Source organism: Durio zibethinus, chromosome 21 (genome assembly GCF_047325235.1).
Source record: "Durio zibethinus cultivar Kanyao isolate XHJ-2024 chromosome 21, ASM4732523v1, whole genome shotgun sequence".
In the NCBI taxonomy this organism is placed as follows: domain Eukaryota; kingdom Viridiplantae; phylum Streptophyta; class Magnoliopsida; order Malvales; family Malvaceae; genus Durio; species Durio zibethinus.
Genome location: NC_143182.1, coordinates 2433206 through 2458230, shown reverse-complemented (window position 1 = coordinate 2458230; position 25025 = coordinate 2433206). Strand labels below are relative to the sequence as shown.

General features: G+C 33.5%; 4 protein-coding genes and 1 long non-coding RNA gene across 7 annotated transcripts; 1 reads left to right on the top strand and 4 right to left on the bottom strand.

Annotated features, from left to right (window-relative positions):
• Positions 1-181: 181 nt before the first annotated feature.
• EDA8 (Putative membrane lipoprotein) lies at positions 182-2335 on the bottom strand. 2 transcript variants are annotated; one of them, XM_022903820.2, is made up of 3 exons: positions 1866-2335; positions 1470-1534; positions 182-1270 (listed from the first exon to the last, which is right to left on the bottom strand). In XM_022903820.2, the coding sequence occupies exons 1-3, from the start codon at positions 2019-2021 to the stop codon at positions 664-666; spliced, it is 828 nt and encodes a 275-aa protein (XP_022759555.2). In that variant the 5' UTR covers positions 2022-2335; the 3' UTR covers positions 182-663. The 2 variants fall into 2 exon arrangements, with proteins under 2 accessions (XP_022759555.2, XP_022759556.2); XM_022903821.2 differs by having other exon boundaries at positions 185-1267.
• Positions 2336-4719: 2384 nt separating this feature from the next.
• Positions 4720-6568, bottom strand: LOC149512763 (uncharacterized). Its single transcript, XR_016331498.1, has 3 exons — positions 6340-6568; positions 5212-5267; positions 4720-5141 (listed from the first exon to the last, which is right to left on the bottom strand). It is a non-coding gene; the product is annotated as an uncharacterized LOC149512763 (long non-coding RNA).
• A 2823-nt stretch (positions 6569-9391) lies between these two features.
• Positions 9392-12391, bottom strand: LOC111304761 (syntaxin-71-like). Of its 2 annotated transcripts, XM_022901677.2 has the most exons (9): positions 11907-12391; positions 11686-11811; positions 11401-11575; positions 11226-11311; positions 10940-11008; positions 10767-10811; positions 10318-10380; positions 10151-10227; positions 9392-9717 (listed from the first exon to the last, which is right to left on the bottom strand). In XM_022901677.2, exons 1-9 carry the CDS (start codon positions 12060-12062, stop codon positions 9705-9707), a joined length of 810 nt encoding a protein of 269 aa, XP_022757412.2. In that variant the 5' UTR covers positions 12063-12391; the 3' UTR covers positions 9392-9704. The 2 variants fall into 2 exon arrangements, with proteins under 2 accessions (XP_022757412.2, XP_089606493.1); XM_089750367.1 differs by lacking the exon at positions 9392-9717 and having other exon boundaries at positions 10147-10227; positions 11907-12214.
• Positions 12392-14123: 1732 nt separating this feature from the next.
• On the top strand, positions 14124-21752 carry LOC111304758 (uncharacterized). Its single transcript, XM_022901673.2, has 14 exons — positions 14124-14730; positions 15386-15444; positions 15679-15781; positions 15885-15994; positions 16276-16344; positions 16918-17511; positions 18159-18691; positions 18855-18919; positions 19368-19447; positions 19777-19881; positions 20102-20241; positions 20332-20460; positions 20949-21098; positions 21188-21752. The coding sequence occupies exons 1-14, from the start codon at positions 14547-14549 to the stop codon at positions 21324-21326; spliced, it is 2460 nt and encodes an 819-aa protein (XP_022757408.2). The 5' UTR covers positions 14124-14546; the 3' UTR covers positions 21327-21752.
• A 308-nt stretch (positions 21753-22060) lies between these two features.
• Positions 22061-24865, bottom strand: CRCK2 (calmodulin-binding receptor-like cytoplasmic kinase 2). Its single transcript, XM_022901676.2, has 6 exons — positions 24542-24865; positions 23756-23988; positions 23470-23638; positions 23274-23363; positions 22875-23176; positions 22061-22619 (listed from the first exon to the last, which is right to left on the bottom strand). Exons 1-6 carry the CDS (start codon positions 24792-24794, stop codon positions 22356-22358), a joined length of 1311 nt encoding a protein of 436 aa, XP_022757411.2. The 5' UTR covers positions 24795-24865; the 3' UTR covers positions 22061-22355.
• Positions 24866-25025: the final 160 nt, after the last annotated feature.

The following is a 25025-nucleotide window of genomic DNA, read 5'->3' as shown; positions in this document are numbered from 1 at the left end:
TTTGTAAAATTTATAAATTTTATAAATAAAATTAATAATATGATACATATTTTTTATATTATATTAAAAGATAAAATATATGTCAATCGTTTAAATTCTACTTACAAAATTAGACCTTCACTATATATAAAAATGAATTCAAAAAATTTATGTGCATTAGAATATAATTTATCAAAATCGATAGTTTTGGTTGGTTTTAAAAAAATTTAAGCACAAGAATCCCACAACGCCACGTCACCCAATCCGTTAAAGATCAACGCAACCCGTTGGAAAAAAATCGAAAAAAATAAAAACAGGTTCGAAATTACAAAACCGCCCTTACATTTCAGACATTTGACTAACTTACCCCGTTTTGGTCCACGCGACTCACACGCAACAATATCTTTGGTACTGACAGGTTAGCAGAGCAAACTCTACTCTCACCCACGACAAAACCCAACATCATATAAAACAAAAACCACCCAAAATTAAATTACTTAAATCTAAAACCCTAAAAATATAAAATAAAAACACTTGAACTTGCCATAAAAGAGAAAACAAATGAAAAATACGGTAATCTCAACACATTTAAACACAAAAGGAAATGAAAAAAAAAAAAAAAAAAAAACAACAACAACAACAACAAAGAGAAGGGAAAAGAAGCCCAAACCTTTTTTTTTTCCTTCACATTAGGGACTTCAACGATCTTGCTTTAATGGGCTTCCTCATTCGTTTCTTGCCACTATCTCCATTCTTGTCATCCTCATCATCATCATCATCATCTTCCTCATCATCGACATAATCAAATTCTTCATTATTATTGATTTGTAAAGAAGAAGACAGCGTCGTGTTGTTTTGAGTAGTGACAGCGCTGCTATTGTTTTCAACTTCTTTAGCCTCAATAATATTCTTGCTGATTTCGCCTACTCTATCGCTGCCGCCTCTTCTTTTTCCCCACAACGGCCCAAACCCAGAATAATAGTAAAATTCATACGGATTCGATCCTGATGACGACCCTTTCTTCGCTGCTCGGGCTCGTCCACGGCGGCTCCCCGTTAGCTGATTATTCTTCTCAGCTTTCTTGCAGGGATTATTTCCACTATCGCAGCTGTTGTTACAAGATTTCAGCAAAGCCTCTTGCTTAGATTCCTTCTCTTCCGCTTCGCATTGGCTCTTAAACCCAAATTGTTTGCCTATTTTCAACTCATCTTTATCGTCATTATCGTCAATAACCATGCCTTCCACTTTCATAATCGCTTTCTCTTCACTCTCCATCATCGAAGCTACGCTGCTTTTCGAGTAATAACCGCAACATTTTTCAACAACCGCGAGAAAAACACAAACTGGGTTTTCAATAACTCGCCAACCCATCAACAAATTTTTGGATAATTATTCGACTATTTTAAAAATGAATACCAAAAACCCTAATAAAATACAACGACACCAATTGATAAAAAAGAATCGAATCGAAGAAATATGATGTAGATTACCTCTCAACAGCACCAATAGAATCGCCTAAGCTCCCATTTCCATTAAAGCTATCTTCAGCTTCGAACTGGGTTTTTTAAAAAAGAAAACAATAAACGAAGCTAGCAAACAAAGAAAAACCCGAACCAGAAAATAATACACAGAAATGACAAACACCCAATAACCTAAATCGACCATTTGGAGGAAAATACACGATAAGGAGAGAATTTAGGGTTTTGTTGAAACCCTAAAATGGGAAAAACCCTAAAAGAAAAGGAGGGATATAGATAAAATGTCAGGTGAAGGAAGATAAAACGGAGGCAAAGGGTGAAGGAGGAGTAAGTAGATCTGCTATAAGAAACGAACCAATTTATTTCAAAGAGCAAGAGAAAAACAAAGGGAAGCAAAGATTTTGTTACCTGGTGATGAGGAGATGATGATGATGGGTATGGTTCTTGAGAGAAAGGAATCACATCCCATGGCGACTGGTTCAGTTGGCACACGTGCACACTCTCAGGCCTCGAACCTTGCGGGTATATCAGCGATGCTAGCTTCGCGTTCTTCCGAATCCTCATATTTTATTGGTTATCCAATAATAATAACCAAACAAATATGAAAAAAAAATAGCAAATTATAGGAGGAGGAGGAGGAGACTCACAGATAAATAGAAAAATAAAAAAATAAAATCTACGAAACTGAAAGCCAAGAAAAAAGAAAGGAAAAATAGATCCAAAAGGGTGTGTTTTTATCTCTTCCCAGGCAGTCAATCTTTTCTTTCTTTGTCTCTCAGAAAGAGGGAGAGAAAAAGAGATGGGGGGCTTTGGCAGTGGCTATGGTGTTTTTTTAGCAGATCTCACAGAACTCGATAATCAGGGTTTTCTTAACTTTCTGTTGCTTTCTCGGCCCTTCATATGTTTCGATTTGTTTTTTAATGGACCATTGTGTCCTTAGATTTTTTATTTATTTGCGGAAATAGGTTTCGGGTGAAAAGAAAGCTGCCGCTATTACACGTCATGATAGATGGTTGTCCAAAGTTAATTTTTTTTTCTATTATATTAGGAAAGGCGTTAATGATCTTATACGGTTGCCCCCACGTTTGGCTCCGGTGGGGTCTCTTTACATTTTCCAACAGCGGTAATTTTTAGGGGTGTTTGGGTCAATTGAGATAAATTTTTTAAAAAATTATAAACGGATAAAACCTAACATCTTTCACTCCTAGAACAGGGGGATGGACGAACGGGGTGGGGGAGGGGAAGGGAAAGGAGAGTGATGCAAACGCGCTGCAAGCCACGCGCGGGTGACAGGAAGTGGCAAACACTTCTGACCCACTAGAAAAATGGATTTGATGAGTGTACTTGGGTGGGTCCCGCTTGAGATTGGAAGGCTGTGATGAAGGGTTACAGGAAGACTGACGCTAAAAGCACAGAATGTGATACCCAGTTATTATTATTATTATTAAGCAGCAGTGAGAAGCTAGATATAGCAGCAACAGCAGCAAACTGTTGATTGGGAAGACCCACCCCCGACCCCAACCCCACATGTCAATTTCTAGCAGATTTTGAATAACAATTAACTAAGTTGGTTTAATTACTTGATTAATTACGATTAAAATAAATAAGGAATATTAAAGTTAAAGTAATTAACGTTGGAATCTTGATTGTTTAAATATTCATAAACGAAAAGGAAATAATAATATTATAAATAACTATATATTCTCCAAAATTGTCATTTATAATCTTAAAATTATGCTTACTAATTCATGCAATCTTTGAAGCGGACCTACCATTATATGGTGAGATAGAGGACCGTGGAATCCAGATGGACCAATATTATCATCCTTCCTAATCCTATTGCTTAATATATATAATTATACCAATGCTCGTTAATCTGAGTGGCAAAAAATTTATTTTTTAAAAATAAAATCTTTATTTTAAATTTTGTAAATAAAAAAATAAATTTAAGATAATTTATTTTTTTTATGAGATATAATTTGATTTGATTCTGAATTAATTAGAATTCAAAATGATTATCTAATATTAAAAAATTTCAAACCAATATATATATATACACTTATGTGTTGGCTACTAGTTTAATAATTGTTCTCTTAAAAAAAAAAAAGGTTCAATTTTTTTTTGTCAATTTTCAAATACTAAAATTATTTCGTATGAAAAATTACAGATACCCAGTTCTTTTTTGTTGATATAGTATGGGAGTAGCAGTATAAGATTTGTTTGAAATGAATTTTGTATCCTCTTGCTGCCTGCCAATAATGGGGAGTATGCTGTATTGCAAAGTAGAAGTTGATCTAATAAATAAATACTTCTAAAACCGGTTGGAGTAAATAATAGAGGAGTTAGCTCCAATACAAGGGCTTCGGATGTTTTTTTTTTTTTTCTTCTGTTCTTTACAGTCGGTAGCAGTTGCTGCAGGGAGCCCATGTTCTACTCCCCCACCCACAGTTTGACACATGCATCACATACAACACAACAAAGAAAAAAAAACAAAATATATATAGTAAGAAAAAGAAAAAGAAAGACATATAGAAACAGGGTTGCTCTATTTAGATGAAAATCTATAAAATGACTAAGCATGAATGTTGATGTGGGGTATACTGAGCTAGGGTTACAGCCATTTCTCTACCATATTTTGGTTAAAAAAGAAGAGGAATTATTGATCCAAGCATCTCTTACTTTCCCCTCTTCTTGTTTTCCAAAATCAATTTTCTTATTACTAGAATTTAGTTACAGGGCTTTCTTTTTCTGGAACATTAATGTAAGTCCAATTGGAAAAGTCCAGAGATCTTTGATCATTCCGCAATGCATCACCGAACCATAAAAAAAGTAGAATAATATCAATGGAGGCCTCTGTTTACGGGAATATAAACCATTTTCGAGCTGTAGATAGTAGATACGTCTCCAAGAACTCAAAAGCATAAAACAATCATTATGTTAGCATTTGGTAAAAAAAAATAATAATAAAAACTTCTGAAAATTGGATTCCATCACTTCATTCCAAAGTATATATTTGTCGAAAAAAAATCAGTATCCAAGGAAAACTAGCTAGCCACATGGCTTCTCTTAAGGATTCCCTCTTTTTACTTTTACAATTTTTTTAACCCTTTTAAGTGAAGTAGTAGAAATTTTGTTTTCTTTTTGTTGTTGCAGTGACATGAATATAAACAGTTGAAAAAAAGAGTCCCCAATAAAAGAGGCTTTTTCCTTCAGCATTTTCTGTCATGCTTTATTGTGTGGCATGGCATGATTGTCTATTACTTAATTGACAATTATTAGTATTATCAATTGAATGGAGATATATGTTTATTAAAGGAAGAAGAATCAGTTTTTGTTAATGCCATGGTTAACACTTAACAGGATATTTATCATACTACAGTTACTTTCTCAGGAAACAAGAAATTTGCTGCATATAAAAAAGTGTTACAATATGTTTATTGAAACATTCAGGATTCTAACTCTTGAGCCATATGTTTTGTTCAGATCAATTATTCACATTACATTGATGTTTTCCCATAATAGAATAGAGCGGCTCTGATTTGTCTGTTTTCTTTCTACATCTTTGACTGGATATGGTTTGGACTGTTGCGGCGATTCAGGGCTAATTGTCTGGGTTTAGTTAACGTCAAGTAGTTCAGTCTTGAATCTCCTATACATTGCCTTAACCCTCGACAATATAAAGGGCTGCAAGAGAAAAAAACAATCTTTGAACTCAGGAACAAGGTCAACAGAAAAACAGCACGAAAATACTCACGTTTGGTTGCTGAGAAACCCAAAACAGCAAGAAAAACTTGAATGTCTTTCATCTTCCTGATAAATTTCTCATCAGATATAATTGAACCGGCCGATCAAAGGATCCATAAAGGGAATCAAATTTGTCAGATTTCCAGCAGATTTGACAAAGCAAAGCAGACATATCATGATCATCATTTGCAACTCAAAATTTGAGAAGCAGAGTAGAAAAAAAATAAGATAAAAGACTGGAAATTAATAAACCAAAATTAACCTAGATAGCAAACCAAGAAGCTTCAATGTTAATTTCAAACAAGACAACGATGCTACAAATTATAACAGAGAAAACCCTCCGTCATCTCAAGAAGCCCTAAATATCAATCATATTAATTCGCCGTGAAAATTTTATGGATACAAATCATCTAAAGACACTTTATGTAAGAATAACTAGCTTCGTCAAAACGTAAGAAAACAGATATTCTTGCACAATATAACAAGCAAAATCTGGTCGAGATTGGAGCACTTAAATAACTAAACAATCCACGAACTTTGAGGCTTTTAGTTAGGGTTCATAACCCCAAATGACGATTGTCGAACCCGTAAGGCAGTAACCCTAAGGCCCTAAACCTAATAACCATGTGCATTGCAGTCAGATAATTAAACTGGCAGGAAAAAAAATAAAAGAGGAAAACAAGAGAGATAATTAAAGTTCGATATCAGCTTCAAACCAGACAAGAAGAGGAAAAAAAAGGGAAAAATTAACTTGAAAATACGGAGTTAGTGTTGAAAACGCGTGAGTCTGGGGTGTTTGGAGAGAAAGAAAATGAAGAAAGATTTAAACATGAAGCATGAATTAATTATCATGTGATTCAGCTGCATTTCGATCTCAGACTTTCTGTGCTTAGAGTTGGTTTCATTCTAACCAGTCTAAGCTTAAGCAACCTTGGGTTGTGGAGATGGAGTAGGGGTCAACAATAAATAGACCATTAACATTTTTCAGAATATGGATGGTAGAGAAACTAACTTCCTCTGGTTCATCGATCTTTTTCCTTACAAAACACGGGCATAACCTCACAGGAACGGTGAAAACTGAGAAAACAGTAAAGCTTTGTTTTTGAATTGACCCATTTACTACTATGTTTTGACTGACCTTATCTGACTTAATGCCTCTTCCACATCAGCCACCATTGATGCAGCTCTAGCACCTTTATTTTTTGCTTCATGCTGAGAATTTTTCCATTTTTTTCTATTTAAAGCAACTTTTTTCAATTATATATGAATGTGACGTTTGTATGAACAGCAGGTAAGCACGGAGTAGTGATCGCACAACCGACGAGGGTGCGCTCGATTAGTAGTTTTCATGACCCTTATTGATTGTATGTCTGACTCTGACTCTTTAATGGATCTTTCTCTTCTGCTTTTTTTTTTTTTAATCTATTCTTTCCTTTCTTTTTATTTGTGCCCTTCAAGTGCTTTTAGGATTATATATATATACCACGCTTGCTTTAATTTATTGCTTAAATATTGTTTAAAATATTTTTTTATTAAACTATTTTATTTATGTTGGATTTATATCTTCTTAAAAAAGAAAAGAAAAGAAAGGACCGTTATTGTGAGAAATCATCAATTTTAGTGTTTATTATTAAAAAAAATAATTAACTATAGGTTACAGTTTTGCTTAGAGAGTTTTTGTAAATGCTTAAATATAGGTTATATTTTTGGTAAATTGAATCTGATAATGCTCTCTGTTTGTGTACCTATGTCGTTTTTTTTTTTTATTTTAAACTGGTTAATTTAACCTCCAATCTCACAAAAATTAACTATTTTTAATTAATTATATAAAATTATAAGTATAAAAATACATTTATATAATTAATTAATTAATTAATCAATCAACAATTCAATATATAACCGATCTCAAGATTTTAAATAATAAAAAAAGAACTCTCAATAATATGTTAAAAATTGTTTTTTCATTCCTTCTTCCCTTTCTCACTTTTTTTTTATTGAAAATTTTTTTATTCTCTTTCAAATATTGTTGTATTTATCTACTTAATAAGGTCAATTCTTATAATCCTCAAAGTCAATAAACGATTGCCTTTCAACTTAACTGAAATTATTAAATACAATCTATATTTACTTGAAATCATTAAATATATTTACTTGAAATTATTAAATGTAACTCATAATCATTTAAATAATCTCTCGTCAAGTTCTACATGAACTTACTATTAATTGTTTTAATATTATCATCATCCCTTTTCTCATATATAATATAAAAAAATGTTTGAATATGGTATAAACTAAGAATCATTTCTCTTTAAGCTTTTAAAATTACTTACAATTTATTTTCTCCCTCACTTAAATCCTAAATATCTAATTGATTTAAGTGTTAGAGCACATCCCGAATATTAACTCTAGCACCCTCTAGCCATGCTCTCTTGTTGCAAGTCCAAGGTGTCTTTTGTATGATCACCAAGTCACCTTCCTTCCTACCAATACCCAAAACACCACCAACAAACAAAAAATCAAATTTTATAATCTATAATAATTGTTATGGATTTATAATTGGTATCATTTATTAATGAATAATTTTTTAAAAAATTATTAATTTTTTACGTATTTTAAAAACTAATATTTATTAATAAAATAATATCATCTAATTTATTAATAATATATAAACTCATTATACATATGTATTTTTTTTTGTAAAAAAAATTTGGGATAGATAGACTGTTCAGTTTTTTAAATTAAAATAAAATGTATAGTACTTGACAGTTTAAAATAGATGATTACAAATCATGCATTCGAAATGATCATAACAATTGATCACCAATAAAACTTGAACTCAATTTTTTCGTTAAAAATGATGAACCTTAATCAATTGAATAAATTATTTATTGATGTATATATATATATATATGTATATATATGTATTCGCTTGTTATTATTGGCTACTTTTGAAACCTTTTCGTTGTTTGGCCAAAAAATTTTTTTTTCATTGGGCGCACCTATGATCCGATGGATTACAGAAGGTTACAACAAAGCACAGAAAAACGACGCCGTTGTTTCCAGATATCCGCACGTATTTGTAGCCTTTGTCGCCCAACTCTTTTTTTGTTTTTAAGTCCCTTGATTCCTACTGCCTAAACATTTAGCAACAACATGCGGTCCCACCTAAACATCAATATTGTTAATAGTAGCAGGCACTCGTCAAGCAATTTCAAAACATGCCAAAGGAAAAACAGATTATGAGGTCGTTTCTTTCTTGTCACATCTATCAATAAATTGGAGATAATAACTTTTAAATAGTGGCTGATATTATATTGTCCCGAGATTCCATTTCGTGTTTGGTACTTTCATAAATTGAATAATCTAAATTAAAATTTTTTTTTAATTCAATTGATTCATTTATTTATTAAAAAAATATAAAAAAAAAACCGAATTTATAGTTAATAGATTTTATTTTGATGATTACTTTTTAAAGGTGAAATCGAATATATCCCATTTGCAGCGAGTGTGTGCCTTCAAACATGAAGCGTTGCTGGTGGAAGATTTAAACTCCCAAGTCCCAAGTGCTCATTGCAATAGAAAAATCGATTGGTGTTTTATGATTTTGATGATGGGACAATTAAAGAAGCAGATAGTGACGGCGCTACAGTAACAACCCAGGTGCGTAGCAATTTCAAGACATTTGTATGGCTTTGCTGCAAGTGCTGCAACATAGCATCCAAGACCAATATATAATCCTTTTGCTATAGTTTTTCTTTTTCTAGTCTTGGGTAATAATAGTAGTGGCAATAAAAGAATAAAATACTTCATGACAGCTACAACCACCTTGGTAAGCCCGTTGCAATATATTACTACACTAATAAACTTATCATTTATCAAAAGGAATAATTGAGGGAAAAAGAAGAAAAAACAGTTCATTTGGTGGCAGACATAGGTTGCAAAAGGACACAGTCAAATGCCCCTGCTGAAACAATAATAATAATAACGGCATGATAGGTTTAAGCTCATCCAGACCTTGGCTTTGCCGTATATAAATAAAGACTTTTATAGTGCAAGTACACTACTACACAAACAAAAAGAAGCAAGTAGTTACCGTTCGGTCCGTTCCTTGTACCAGCTCTAGACTTCTACTTCAACATAGGCAACCTAGGTTACTATGTTCAAATTCGCATGCGTGAGATACTTTTGAATAGTTTCACAAGTTTTTTTATTTATTTATTGGTTTTCCATACCTAGCGACAAAATGTGCGGTTCATAGGGGTAGCCTATCTGCCACCAAATGGATGCTGTTAGTAGCACTTAGCTGTATGATGTGAAACCCTTGGGCATTACGACCAGGAAACCAGATGGAATTAGTGTTCAACATTACGCACGAAATTAATACATATAAAATCTCGAGTTACAGAGATCATCTATATACCACCAGTAAAGTGGACGGTCGATTCAAAATCCATACAAACTCGTATACCAGCATGGAAGAGCAAAATCGTGGAAAGATTTGTCTCATTTCAACACACTGCAGCAGAGAATAACTGATCTCAAAATTTGTAGCAATAATAATAATTTCAAGGTAAACCGAACAAAGAACACGAGAGAAGCAAAGGTGTAAAATTATCTTGGTGAAGTTGAAGAATGGTAGTTTTATAAATTTTCAACAAATTACCATATGAATCAAGCTAAGAAATAAAAACCTTGGGCAAACATAACCTAGAGAGCAGCTAGAGTTTCAAAATGCAGTAAAAAACATCGTGGCCAATCCCAAATAGTTTGCAATAATTTTAGTTGAGCTTAATGGGGGTATGTGGGAAGCAACTAAGCAAATGTGTTAGTAACCATAAAAAAATGATGTTTCATTTCTCTACATGCAACAATTTTCAGAATAAAAAACAGGAACACGCAAATTCTCAATGTTTAGTAGTATATAATTGAAGTAAACTAAGGAAACTTACTTGTATAAATAGGCAGCGATTCCAAGAATTATACACAAGAGAATGATATCAATGCAAAAGTTGCGACTTGACCTCAGCTGAACAAAATCAAAATACAGTGAAAATTAGGGAAGATATAGAAAGCAGCTTTCATCCAAAACCAAAATATGAAAGGCTGTACAATTTACCTGGTTAACAGTATCCTTAAGTCTCACATTTGTGCTTTTGAGATCTGAGGCTGCCCTATCTACCTGGAAAATATCAAAACAGTGTTCTAATCTGCAGAAATTTTCAGATCAAAAAAGAGAATGTTCCAACCTTTTCTTTTTACCTCACACAGACTAAACATCAATTACTTGTTAGTAATTTTTGGATTAAAAAAAAAAAAAAGAAAATAAAACTAGCAGATATAAAGTGTTTTTCCGATGTAAATTGGCAGACTACTTTCAACTGATATAATTTACCGTGACTTTACTGGCCCCTTTTCTCTCTCTGTCTCGATTATATGGTTAACCATTAAAAGGCTTCAGATATGAATTAACATTTTCCAAAATGCTATCAGCAAACTAACAGAAAAAATTTCCATGTCTTGACAAGCAAAGGAGTATAACAAGAGGCAGATCAAATAGAGAATCACCTTCTCATCTATTTCATCCATCAGTGGCATTTGTCTGTCAAATTCCTGCCATAAGGAAAAAAGATAGTATTTTTAGAACAAGAATAACCAAAACAACTATAGCATAAGTTCTCACTGTTTAATATTATGATTTATAGCACAAGTAAATAGAGGATATCGAGCAAACTACTAACCTCATTCATATCATGAGCCATGTTTTTCAGGGTGTCCAAACCTTCAGCTATAACCTCCAAACCTTGATCCTGTATAAAAAAGAATACATATCTTAATTGTAATAGCTTAAATTTAGGTAGAAACGAAGATGAATTACTATAATCCTCCAAAACACCGCCGCCATTATAGGAATAAATGATAACATAAAACGACAGGGAGACAGATCATTGGAATAGCAAGCAAAGCAGAGCTGAAAATCTCACAGCAATGATAAATCAAACAACAACAACAACAAAAAATTATTACCTGTTTCATTCGGCGCATTTCGTACTCTTGCCTGAAGCGGTCAGACTCTTCAGTTTTTTGAAAGTACTCATTTTCGAAGCCCCCAACTAATTCAATCCAATTCGCATCGTTAAAACTTTTTATCATTGATAGGTCTCTTGATATAACAATAATCCAACATATAAATGATTATTACCTGAAGATGAGTCAATTTTAATGGCAGCATAAGAAGTCGAAGTTGCCCAACCACCACCTCCACCGCTTTGCTGAGCTGCAGTCGTTGATCCATCTGGTATTGCTTCAATCCTATCTTTCAGTGAAGAAACCAAGTCGTTTCGAGCCTCAAGCTCTTCTCTTGAAAGCCCCTTTACCTACAACCCAGAGATTAATACTACCACTTAATAAATGCTTAGTCTAATTACTATTAAGGCAATCAATTAGCAACTTCAAGAAACAATAAAAAAAAAAAAAGGAAAAAAACCTTTTTGAGAGCGAGTCGTTGTAATTTGGGGAGTTCTTCAAGCAATCGAGCTTTTGTTCGTCGAATTTCCGCATTCATAGCAACCGCCGCAGCCCTTTTCTTTTCCGTTGCGGCAGCTTCTGATTTCTACGTGATTTTTTTAATTTGAAAAAACAAAAAGTCAGAAACTTTAACGTTATAACAAAAACCCTAGAGAAAGGAGAGGAAGAAGAGAGTTACACCTGGAGAGCGGCATCGAGTTCGGACTCAACGGTGCCGTAAAGGCGAGCGAAAGCGTCATCACCGGTGACGTTAGCCTCTTTTTGCTTATCGATATCGTACTTTTCGTATTTCTTGCAAATCGCGTCGACTCTCGTTATCAAGTCTATCACCGTCATCTCCTTTCTTTCTCTTTAAAACTACGCCGTTTCTTTCTCTCTCTGTGGAAGTTCCTTTTACTTTCCGAGCGGGGATTCTGTTTCTTCAGTTTTTGTTTTTGGAGTTTTGAAGTTGAAGAGCGAGATAAACGAGGACGAAGACAGCTAGAGTCATAGACAAACGAATCACGGAAACAATGTTTCCGTTTAGATTATGTACCAAAATAGAAGGAATGATTTCGTTGGATTGCTGCCGAGTGGAACAATATGAGATCTACGGTTAATAGAGATGGAAAGAAATGAGCTTAGTTGCAGAGGATTACATCTCCATCACCGACTGCAATCCCAACGGAAAGTGAAAGCGAAAGTCGAAGGATATATTAACCATGAAAATGATTCATAAATTATTTAAATTTGATTTAAATAAAATATAAAATCAGTTTAGTTGTTATTAAGTTAGGTTGAATTTAATTATTTTTATATTTAATTCAAGTTATTTGTAAATTTAATTAAGTTTTTATATTTTAATAAATTTTAATTATTTTATTGATAAAATATTTTAAATTTAAGTTTGAATTTAAATATAAGTAATTAAATTTTTATTAAATATAATAATTTAATTTATTTTTATATGTTAATCGAATATAAATAAACGAATTTAAGTAATTTTATTTTTATTTTAAATTAAACTTAAATTAAAAAAATAAAATTTGATCGAATTCGAATTAAAATTTAAATATCAAATTTAAAGTTTAATTCAAATTCAAATATAATATTATATTAATTTAAATTCAATTGATTACAATCTAGTAATAAAATTTAAAACTTCTTAAACATCTTTATAGAACGGTTATTGACAGTTCAAAGAAAAATTTTTTATTTTTATTTTTTATTTATTGAATATGTGTTTGTTAAATGAAAACGAAAATTATTTTTTAAAAAAGAAAGTAAAAGAAAGTATGAAAATGTTATTCATAATATATTTTGTGTTTAAAAAAAAAAATAAAATTATGAGTTTATTCTTGGGGTCCACCACCATGGCTATAAAATATTTTTGTCCAATTATATTAGAACAAATAGACATTTAGAACTTAGAAGAATGAAATCATGCTGCCAAGATAAAATGCTTTTATACTTGTTTCTGGTTAGTCTTGGAACTCGGGTTATGGACGATGTTGGTTAGCGTAATTCACTTCTGCCGCATTTTTATATTTTTTTATTTTCTGCTCAACTGGCTTGAAAACATTAAAAATAATTTTTTATTCTTAAATTTGAATTTTTTATTTCATTTTTTAAAAATATATTTTCCCCAAATATCCACCGAACATAACTTCACTTATGTTTTTTATTTTTCATTAAAAAAATTTTATGCTTTCTTAAACTAACCGTACCATTATTTCTTTAAATTTACTTTCCCTTAACAAAAATAAAAAAACCTTTATTTTTGTTAAATTTTCATTAAAAACTTACAATACCCAAATATGTAAAGGAGTAAACGAATCAAATAAAAATACTTTTTTTGTATTCATTATTTATTCAATTAATAATTTTTAAAATATTATTTATAATTATTTATTAAATTTAATTAATTAATTAATTAAATTTGTTTACAAATTATTTGTTAAATATTTTATTGTTTATACTGGAATATAAATAAATTAAATATTAAAAAAATTTATTATATTTATAATTTATTTATTTAATTAATAAATTTTAAAATATTATTCATAATAATTTATTAAATTTAATAAAAAACATTAAAAAATAAAATTCAAATTTATTCATGAATTAAATTGGTTTAAATCCAACAAATATATAATTTTTTCTATGATTCAAACTTTTAAACAATAACAGAATCATGATGATAAATTACTGTTGTAATTATATCGTAATAAATTATTGTCACGAGATTTTTTTTTTCTTTTCTTTAAAGAGAAAGGCTCTTGAATTGGAAAAAGCAAAAAGGAGAAAAAAAAAAAGGTTTGAAAGCTGGTTAAGATGACATCAAATTCTTGTGGTTTTTCCAATCAAATTAAATAATATTGGTTAGCTAACATATGTTTCTAGAAAAATAAAATTCCAAAGAACAATCTAATCTTTGTTTGGTTTGAGTATTTAAGTCTACCTAAAATTTGCTTTCTTCATAATTTAATACTATTGGCTTTCTAGAACGAAGACCAATCGCCAAACAGTTCCTTTGAACCGGTGGCGCGTTTCCGGCACGTTCCTCTTGCTCGAGCGTGATCTTGTTTTCTATTTCCTTCGCTTAAGTTGACTCCCACCACGGCAGCAGCAGTCAACAAATAACCTCTATTATAAACAAGAAAAATAAACAATGTCTGCTGAATTAAGGACTGCAAACAGCAGCCTCCAGGAAGATCTTTCAATGCTTTTTTAATCACTACTAAACCAAACAACCTTTGTGCTTTTAATTCCTTTATAAATTATCTTTTTATTTATTACTATTATCATTGTTTTTGGTTCCTTCTAAGAATCACCCCAAAAATGGCAGAAAATTCGATTCTTTGCTGGGTTTCTAGCTTGATTCTAAGTCTTTTCACTCTCTTTTCTTGTTTATTTGAGCCCTGTAATTCAGTTGAGCAACTTGGTGGATATGACACCTTCACCATATCAAGCTTCAAATACCCAGAAACCCAGATCAGGCCTTTTGATATGCGTTATATAAGAGGTGCGTAAAACTAATTTTAAGGTCTTTTTGATTATTCATTTTGGATGAATTTGCGGTGTGTTTTTCTTAATGATGTAATTGTGGACTGCTCTGATGAATGGGTAGTTGTCAAAATGTTAACTTTACTAATGAATGCGTGAAATATTTTCATATTTTTCTACTTTTGTTAATTTCAATTTTAAAAGTTCAATTTTTTTTTTATCTTAATTGTCTATTTTCATGATGAAAACAAGATATTAGAATTTTTCCTTGTCAAACTTGATTGTTGGTTCAACTTTTATTCCCCTTTTAACTCAGATAATACATCATATTTACATATAGCACTGTTTCAGCGGGGACGAAGGTAAATTAGTTATAGAGACATGATTTAGAACTATCGAGTTTGAAATGCTTCTTTCTGTCATGATGATTATTGGATTGCCTTCCTTTTCTGGAAAGCCTCTTCAGTACTGTTGTCGTGGAAGTGACATTACCAGCAACTTGAATTCAAGAGAGAAGAAAATGTTAAATATTTTCCGCTATTTTCATTCTTGTCTGTTTTTATTTGGAAAACTGGCAAAGGTTCAAAAGTTATGGTGATGAATTAGATTGTATTATTGTTTGAATTATTTTATTGTGTAATGACTCACTGGGTTTACCATTTGCCATGTCTCAGTTGATTTACCCCCATGGTTCTCTTCAATGTCAATAGCATTGAAGTCAAGTGTGGACCTTGTAAGTATGCTCGTCCTAGTTAGTTTCCAGGTTTAGCAGCTTTTTTATTATGCTGATTCTTAACTCGAATTTCTTTTGTTTGATCATACTACATTTCTACACTTCTGTTGCTGCAAATCATGAAAAGATTTTCCACACACTTGTCATTTCACTGATTTCTGGAGTTTAAACATTTGGTAGTTTTCCCAATCATTCTCGCTTATCTCCTTTGCTTATGCTTTAAACTGCTCTCAGGATATTAAAAGCATTGAAAAAGTTCCTAAAAGTGTGCTGCCGTTGATATGCTTCAGAGATGGCAGCCTCCCATTGCCGGATGTCTCAAACACTTCATTAAAAGGTTTTCTGCAAACAAACATAAAATATTATTTTCTTCTTTCAATCACTGACCTCGTGAACCCGAATGAATCTAGCAGTTTTAAGATATTTTTCTCTTGTTGCAGCTCTAGTTACACTATCTAATGGATCTTTTGAAGGAATACAAGTACTTCAAAATACAGAGCAGTGCTATCCTGTACCAAGAAATATGACAATGAAGTTGACAAATGAGCAGGTTTGCTGTCATTATCTAATGTATTTTATGTGGATGAAATGTCATTCCTTACCTTCTTAAAAAATTCGGATCATTGAGTAATTTGTTTAACTGAATTCTTAGGCAAGTATTACAAGACATCTTCCATTTGGCATATTTTAACCCACAATCAGGGGTATGGGGTGGGTGGGGTAAAATGTTTAGTTTGATACATGGATTATTCCACACCTTCCTTATTTTTTCTTTTATATGTTTTTTAGAGATTCAACTGTTGGCATTGTAACTTAAAATTCTGTGTTCAGATATCTGCCAGGGTTTTGTATTTTGGTCTTTTCAATGGTGTTGGGCCTACAAGAACACAGTCAAAGATGGTAAGATTACTAACTCCTCTATTTTTCTCCTTATACACCACTTTCTTCATTGTGTTATTGTTTCACATTTGTGTCTTGTGCTTCTGTACAGTTCTCACCCACTTCAAGTGGTTTGGCATTTTATTGGTTGATCATAAATGTGTTGTGTAATTCACTTCAGAGGAAAATAATTGGGTTTTCTTTACTCCTGGAATCCTTTGCACAAAGGCAAATAAAGATGCTTGTAAACTCCTAAAGAACCACATATAAAACTATGTTGATAGATTGATATTCTAATGGTAGTTGTTGGTTGGTTATCATAAAGGCAATATCCAGATTGGTTTGTGATGCCATATAACAAGTTTTGTCAGCAAAAAAGTATATCTTGCTTGCATTGTAGCTGGTGGAAATCTTCTGGTGAAAACCCTTGACTTCTTGTTTGAAAAATGTTTGCTTTTGCTCCTATTCATCTAATTCTTGTTATGTTTTCTTGTTCTTACCTGTCTGCTTATCCTCTTCGAGGAGAGGTTTTGGTACGTATGTTCCTTTCATTCAACTAGAAATTGAATTTTCAGCTATTGTTCTGGATTGCAGATTGTTCGAGGCCCTGCTTACTCCTTTGCAGCCAATATTAGTGTGGAAGGATGTATAACCTCAACAATGCAGGGACAGTACTGCAACCAAACTGTTGAAATGCTTTCATGTGGTCAATCTGGCAATATTTCTGGAAATGGTTCAGTGTCTGGGTTCTTCAATCAAAGCATGGTTTCTTGCAGGAACAATTTTGAGACGTCTTGCCTTGGAGATGGAGAAATGAAAATATACTCCTTAGAGATACTACGAATAGCTGAATTTTTAACCATTTCAGCACAAAATGTAAGGTTAAGACCTCTGAATAGCACTGGAAATAGTAGCAAAATTGACTTAATGTGCTTTGCTCGATATGGTGCTATGCCTTCAGCTACTCTACATGATTATTCTGGTAACTTAAATAAATCCCCTCTGGTTATTCCCTCCCCAAAGGTTGGTAGCTGGTATATTTCTATTCTCTCCCTTAATCTTTCAAAGGAAATTGATGGGGCCCAAAGTAATGTTTCAAAAGTTTGCTATTCTCTGGAACTGCAAGAGCTTGAATGCCCTTTGGGGAAGGCTGGGCCAAACTGTTCATCCGAAAGATACATGCTTCAGGTGGGCATTGTCAACAAATACATTATACATACTTCATTATAAGTTTCATTGATTCATTTTATTTTGCATTATGCTTGGTGTTTGTTATCTTTTAGTTTTCTATTTTGATGCTATTAATAAATTATCGGCCTATGTGAAATTCAATACATTAAATAATGTGTACCCATTCACATTTGTGAGGATAAAGTAGGTATCTGGTTTAGAAAAGAAGATATAAATGATTTACTTGCTTGTTAGTGGTGACATAGAAACATACAAAACTAAGGATGAGTAGATGACAGTATGAATTTCATTTGTAGGTGACTGGACACCACTATCTTGACAATCTTAGCCCAAGGGCTGAAATGGTGAAATTTTACCAACTGATTTGCAATCTTTAAAAACTGAGGAATCATTGTTATAAGAAGTAATTATTTTGAAGCAAACAGGGGCCAAATTTGGGTTCAAAAATTTTACCTGAGTGTTCACTTACACATCGAGTAATGGGATGCAACCATAGATTTCTGATTTCAATTTTAGTTTTGTTATTATTTTTAATTAGATTTATGAACAGTTTTATTACCACATTATCTTTTCTTTCTGTTGATGCTTGAGGAAACTCATTCGCAGGAGTAATTTATTGACAAGCTGAGAATGGTTGTCTGCAGACGGTTCTCAGGAAAGATTCCACCCCTTTTGAATCCTATTATTTGCCAGATGGTGAGAAAGTGATGTCAGATGCTGCCAATTTTCTTCTTGAGCCCCTTTTAAGCAACTACTCATTTGGAGGAGGACTAGATACCTGGACTTATTTTCTTGTGGACATTCCTCGTGGTGCAGCTGGTGGAAATCTACGCATCCGGTTGACATCAGATAGGAAGATAAACTATGAAATATATGCTAGAAATGGTGCATTGCCATCACTTGTTAACTGGGACTATTATTATGTAAACAAGACAAGCAGCAGTCATGGCTCCATGTTTTTTGTAGTGTACAATTCAAGTGAAGAAAAGGTCGATTTTTACATCTTATATGTTAGGGAAGGAATCTGGAGTATTGCATTAAGGCATCTAAACAGCACTGGTAGCACTTCCGATGGCCAGACTACTATGTCTATTTCACTTGAAAGATGCCCAAAAAGATGCTCCTATCATGGTGATTGCAAATCTGCTCTTGATGCCAGTGGATTAACATCATATAGGTATTATATTTTTCAGCCATCCCCATCTTTTTTATATTATTTTTATCTAATTTCCTATTTTTTAAAAATATTTTATTTGGTAGATAAAATGCATGTACGATGGGATGAAGGTGTAAAGTGCATTTGTCATTGCCTTGTAACCATGTTATTTTCTGTTTCTCAGCTTTTGTGCCTGTGATCGGAACCATGGAGGTTTTGACTGTAGCATTGAGATTGTATCACGTCAAGGTAAATGCGTTTTAGGAGTTGAATGCAGAAATATGGCTGCAATCCTTGCCACTTTTTCACTGACAATGTTGTTTATGGTTCCAAAATAGCTATTTATTCTCTCTTCAAAGGCAGCTACTAGTTTGGAAACATAGTTAGACCGTACACATACTTCATGCGGGATTTTTGTGTTTTTTTTGGGAGGGGGGGTGGGTTGGCAAGGCTGTAAGCACAGTCTTAGTCTATGACTAACTTGAGTTTATGATGAAGAGCTATAGCCTTCAAGTTAAGGTCTCTAATCTGTACTCAAGTTCCTGAGTCTTGAGTGTCAAAAATTTGCATATGCTTTTTGATGGGTCTTGTATTCTTATGCTTTAGAAGAGATTTATTTGCATTTGAAACGAATTCTAGGACTTGGTAATGCTATAAAATCAAATTTAGCCAATCCTCTAATTGGAAACTGCTGCAGGACACATGCGGCAATCAATTGCTCTAATTGCATCAAATGGTGCAGCTGCGCTTCCTGCTTTTTGGGCTCTCCGGCAGAAGGTAAAACTTCATTTATGTCAAGGACTCCCTTGCAGATGATTTAGATTTCTGATGGCAAAGAGTGCTAACCTTTTGTGAAGAAACTTTAGAGGTTTCTCAAAATTTCCAACTATGTCAATGGCATGCCTAACCATCAATTGGAAGGGTTATTAATTTTCCAAAAAATTCTGACATGACCACAGTATATTGATGATATTTTTTATATCTACCACCTTATGTGCGGTGAAGGAACTTTAAGCATTGGAATTGAGCTTTGGTAATTATCCAACATGAACTTTTTTAACTCATTTTTTATTTAGTCAATAACTTAATTAGTTGTTTATATGCAGGCATTTGCAGAATGGGTGGTCTACACAGTGAGCGGGATTTCAAGTGGATTATATCATGCATGTGATGTGGGCACCTGGTGTGCGTTATCCTTTGGTGTCTTACAGGTATATATTGGTATGAATTTTTTTTTCTTAAGAAGGATGACATTATTCATCATGAAAAACTTGGAAAAGGCATATAGTGGAAGTACATTATGGAAAACATGAATCCAACTTATATAACATGCATCATCTCCATTTGCGTTTCATTGTTGCTTAAGTTCTCTATCATATTTTCAGTTACCAGTTTGAACTACTATTGACATGTAAATCGGAAAATTTTCAGTTTTTGGATTTCTGGCTCTCTTTCATGGCTGTGGTGAGCACCTTCATATACCTCACTACAATTGATGAAATTTTCAAAAGGACAATCCACACTGTGGTGGCTATCCTTACTGCCCTGATGGCCATAACTAAGGCAACTAGGTATGTGGATCTGGTAGCATTGTGTTAATTTGAATTTATGACCCTGTACTAAAAGATACAGAAGGTGTTTGATGAATCTAAATTGTGCAGGTCATCCAATATTATTCTTGTGATGGCAATTGGGGCGCTTGGTCTTCTTGTTGGGTGGTTGATAGAGTTCTTTACCAAGTATAGGTCACTTTCCGTTTCAAGAGATTTATGTTTAAATTGGCTTGAGAGGTAAGTTTCTTTTCTGTACAATCATGAAGTTCCGTGCATTTTTTTTTTTTCGGCTCCTAATGCAAATAAAATGCATACTCAGGATTTTGTACAGTAGCACACAGACCGCCTTTAGTTATTTGTAATTAGTACAAATGAGAGTTAAATCCTTTTTTTCTTTTCACTTTTTAATTATTGTGCTGACCATGCCTTGAGTTGGTCAAGGGACACCATTGTCATTATAGTGATATAGCATCAAGCATTTAGGTTCAAGATTTCGCCTGAAAGCTAATATTCTAAGATACACAGGGAACCGTGCTTTGTCATTGGAGAAGTTAATTGTTAACAGAAAACATCGCCCTATAGTTGGAATTATTAAGATTGTAGAAGCATAACCTGGTAGATAGATTGTGGACTAAGTAATAGTACCTGAAGATAATGCATTAGTATTTACTAGATGAAATATTAAACTCTCTTCCATGAAAGCCGAGTATGTATTTTAAATGTAGATGGCGAACCAAAGAATGGCTGCAGAATCTTGTAAAGACTTTATTGAAACGATTTCAATGGGGTTTCGTAATTGCTGGTTTTACTGCACTCACCATGGCGGCAATAAGCTGGAAACTTGAAAACAGTCAAAACTACTGGATTTGGCACAGGTTGGATTTCTCCCTCCTTTTTGGTGTATAAAATTGTTTCGATCTCCTCTCTATCTCTCCACGTCTTTGATTGTAAAATTTCCATGCAGTGTTTGGCATGTCACCATATATTCATCTTCTTTCTTCTTCCTCTGTTCAAAAGTAATTACCATAAATACGGGGAATGAAAGACCCACAGATGGAAGCTATCAGTTAACTCGGCAAAATTCTTTTTCAAGGGGTGCATAGGAAGAGGGAAGATTTCTCATAGAATTTAAGTTCAAATAAGAAGGAAATAAGTGGTTAAGACATGCAGGAAAAAATTTCATCTGCCGGAAAGTAGATTGTACAACCAAAATAAGACTTGACCACTTCAGTAGCTTTTTTTTTTCCTGAAAATTTGCCCATTTTCCGGGATTATGTTTTATTTTCATTTTGTAAATGTGTGTACACCAATTGGTAGGGAAAAGAACCGAGGCAGTATACAAATATGATCCAAAACCCTTTAGCCTTTAGGGGTAGCAAAGCAGAATGTGAGGATAAAATGCTGCTATTTCCATCATGCAACTGTAAACTATATATATATATATATATATATATATATATATATATACTTGGATAGTGTTCAACATTTTTCATATTAATTTTATGTATCAATATGATAATTGAAGTACTTTAGAATGTGTGATTATTACAACATTTTTCATGGTATTAAAACATTTCCCAGAAAAAAAATTCAAGGATGAAAAACTTGTTCATGTTTTCCTTTGTGAAAACATTATTGATCAAACAGGTGTTCTACACAGTACAAGGCAAATCATTTTCATCAGGATCAGAAGATAGGGGACATCAAGGATTAAGGAATAAATCCATGGGAATCTAAATCTGAAAGCTTTTTACAATAAATCAAATACTTTACCATGAATTTCGCCTGCTTCTGCATGAAAACTTGAGCAAAATTAGTCAATCAACAAGAACAGAAATAAAGAACTTAATAATAATCAACAAATTGAATAATTTCCTATACACAAGCGAAACCAGACGAACACATTTCCAGCACAATCATACAAAAACTTAAGCTTGTTTAAGACCGATCATGACATCCGGTTCTGGAAAATTTATTTGCTTTCTTATGACTCGTTGCTGGCAGTTCTCAATTGGTTGATCCTCCAGGAACTGCGCTCTGTTTTCTGCTCTAACCATTTGGACCTTGCACGTTTAGCTTTAACAACACCGATAGAACAAACAACACTTTTAGGTTGCATCTAAGCCCTTCGTTTATTTTTCTCTAACTGAAGCATTTCTCTGTGAAGTAGATGAAAGAGAGCGAAGCTCTAAAGCTGATTGCTCTCTATAATCCTTACGGATGCTCCATAAGATCTCCCCACAACTCTTCATACTAGGCCGACTCTGTCTACGGGGAGCCATGCACCGTAAGGCTAGTTCAAGAATCTTTTCGAGGGCTAAGTTAGTCGGAGCAGCCAGTTCTAGCCTAGGGTCCAAGGTTGAAATGGCTTCACCATCATTAAACTTCTTGATTGCCTGCAATTGTAAAAACATATCAGTAGACTAACAGACAATAACCATCTTTTAAAAAAAATAATAATAAAAGAAAATTGCTGTCCTCCAACGTTTTTTTTTTTTTCCTCTTCGTTGGTCATTCTCTACATGATCTGAGTAGGCATCATTCATGAAGGTAGTTTACTTATTCCAACTAGTCAAAAGGGATGAACTATGGCAGTGGCACACATGCCATTGATAATAATCAACAATAACAGAATGGAAAGAACATCACACCCATCTCGCTGTTATCCGCTCCTTGAGTTCCCGTTTCGGTTCAATGGGGCGCCTGCCTGTGACTAGTTCGACCAATAATACTCCAAAGGAATAAACATCACTCTTTTCTGTAAGTTGATAGGTTCTCAGGTATTCTGGATCCAGATAGCCGGCAGTTCCTTTAACCTGGGTAGACACATGGGTTGCACCAGAATCCGTGTCAGCAGCCAGCCTAGCAAAACCAAAGTCAGCAACCTTGGCCCGTAACTTTTCAGTAAGGAGAATGTTGGAAGATTTTATGTCTCTGTGGATGATTGGGTGATCTGCATAGAATTCAATGCTTGATCTAATTAATCTGTCCCCTCCTATATCTCAAAGAACAGCAAAGCTCTTTTTTTAGATGAAAAATCAAAAGCAAACCTGTATACATATGAAGATAGGTGATGGCATGGGCCACATCAATAGCTATATCAAGTCGTGCAGCAAGGTCAAGAACTTTCCCATGCACAACTGCAGCAATTTTTCTCGTGTTTCATGTCTCAAAATTCCAGCATAAAGAGGGATCAAAAGAAAAATAAAACCAAAGAAGAAGTGAACCAGAATAACAAGAACTCACCATCCAAGTGTTCCCTAAGAGTTCCATTAGGCACATACTCCACAACAACAATTCTTTCATCCCCATGCTCTAAATACCCATAAAACTTAACCAAATTCAAATGTTCCACTTGTGCCAGTGTTCTTATTTCACTTTGGAATTCCACACCCAAATGCTTATCATATACACTCTACAAACAAACAAAAAGTCGATCAAATCCTTAGCTAAGTTAAAGCCAAAAAAATATGACCAAAGAGGAAAAAAAAAAAACAATATTTCAAGTAACTTTCATAGTTCCAAATCCAACCTTTTTAGCACGCTTGATAGCCACAAAAGTTCCATCATCAAGTCTTCCTTTATAAACCGTCCCAAACCCACCTTGTCCAATCTTGAAAGCAGGGGAGAAGTTCCTTGTGGCCTTAAAAATTTCTTCCATCGTGAATCTCATGTTCCCAGGCCGTCTCTCCTTTGTTGAATTTGAATAAATCCCTCGATTCGAACCCCTCCTCTCGCTATTCGTTCTTGACGTTTCCGGTTCAACTACAAATTAACTCATCTGCTTTTATCATTTTAATTGTCTTTCTTTTCCATTACTACATTATTGGAAAGTTTAGTAAGAATGTAGGTTTCATTACTGTTATCAACGAAATCTATGATTACTTTCTTTGAACAAAAACTAATGACTAATTCAACACTAACTATAAATTTTATGCATAAAAATCGATCAATAAAAAAATTTGGGTTTTTCTTTTTTTTTTTTTTTGGTACTCCAAAACTTGAGTACTTGACCAAATAACTAGTAGCAGAGCCGGTAGGTTGTTTGGTTGCCGAGAAAATGTCAAGACAGAGAAAGCACCAGTAAAAAAAAAAAAAAAACAAAGAAAACATTTACATGGTCAACTAACGCGTAAAAACTTCATTTTTACCGTTTCTTCAGATCCGAGGATCGAAGCCGGAACTCAGCAAATTTACATATCCAAAACTCGAACTCAGTAAAAGTTTTATAAGAGAACTACTTAAATCCGATTAAAAAAAAAAAAGCTGCCTTTGTGTCGTCATCATCGTTTAAACCAAAAAGTGAAACAGAACATACCGGGAGGATCTCTAAACTCATCGGACACTCCAAAACTCTTGCTGCCATCTGTCTCGGGAGGTGTAAAACACGCGACAAAAGCTCCAGCAATGGACCGGGCGGCAACCTTTACTGGATTTCGGCCTGAACCGGATTTCCCAGAGGCAGCTGATTCAGAGTAGCCATGGCTAGGAGAGTAAGCAAATCGGTCCGGCGTTGACCGCACGCCAGAGCTAGTGTTCCGGCTTCTTGAGCTGGTGGTGGAACTGGTCATCACGAGAAAGCAAAAGGTGAGAAATTGTGTGTACGAAATGACGTAGAAATGGCGGGTCGTTGAGAGATGTAAATATATAAGACAGAAGAGTCTTTTGATTCTATAAAAGGTGGGTGAGGCTAACATGCGCCACATGTTGAGGTTGTTAAAACGGAGCTTTTATGTTTGATGATTACGTGATAAAAATTAAAAATCATTGCCCCGCCTTTTGGGTAACGCATAAATCTTTTT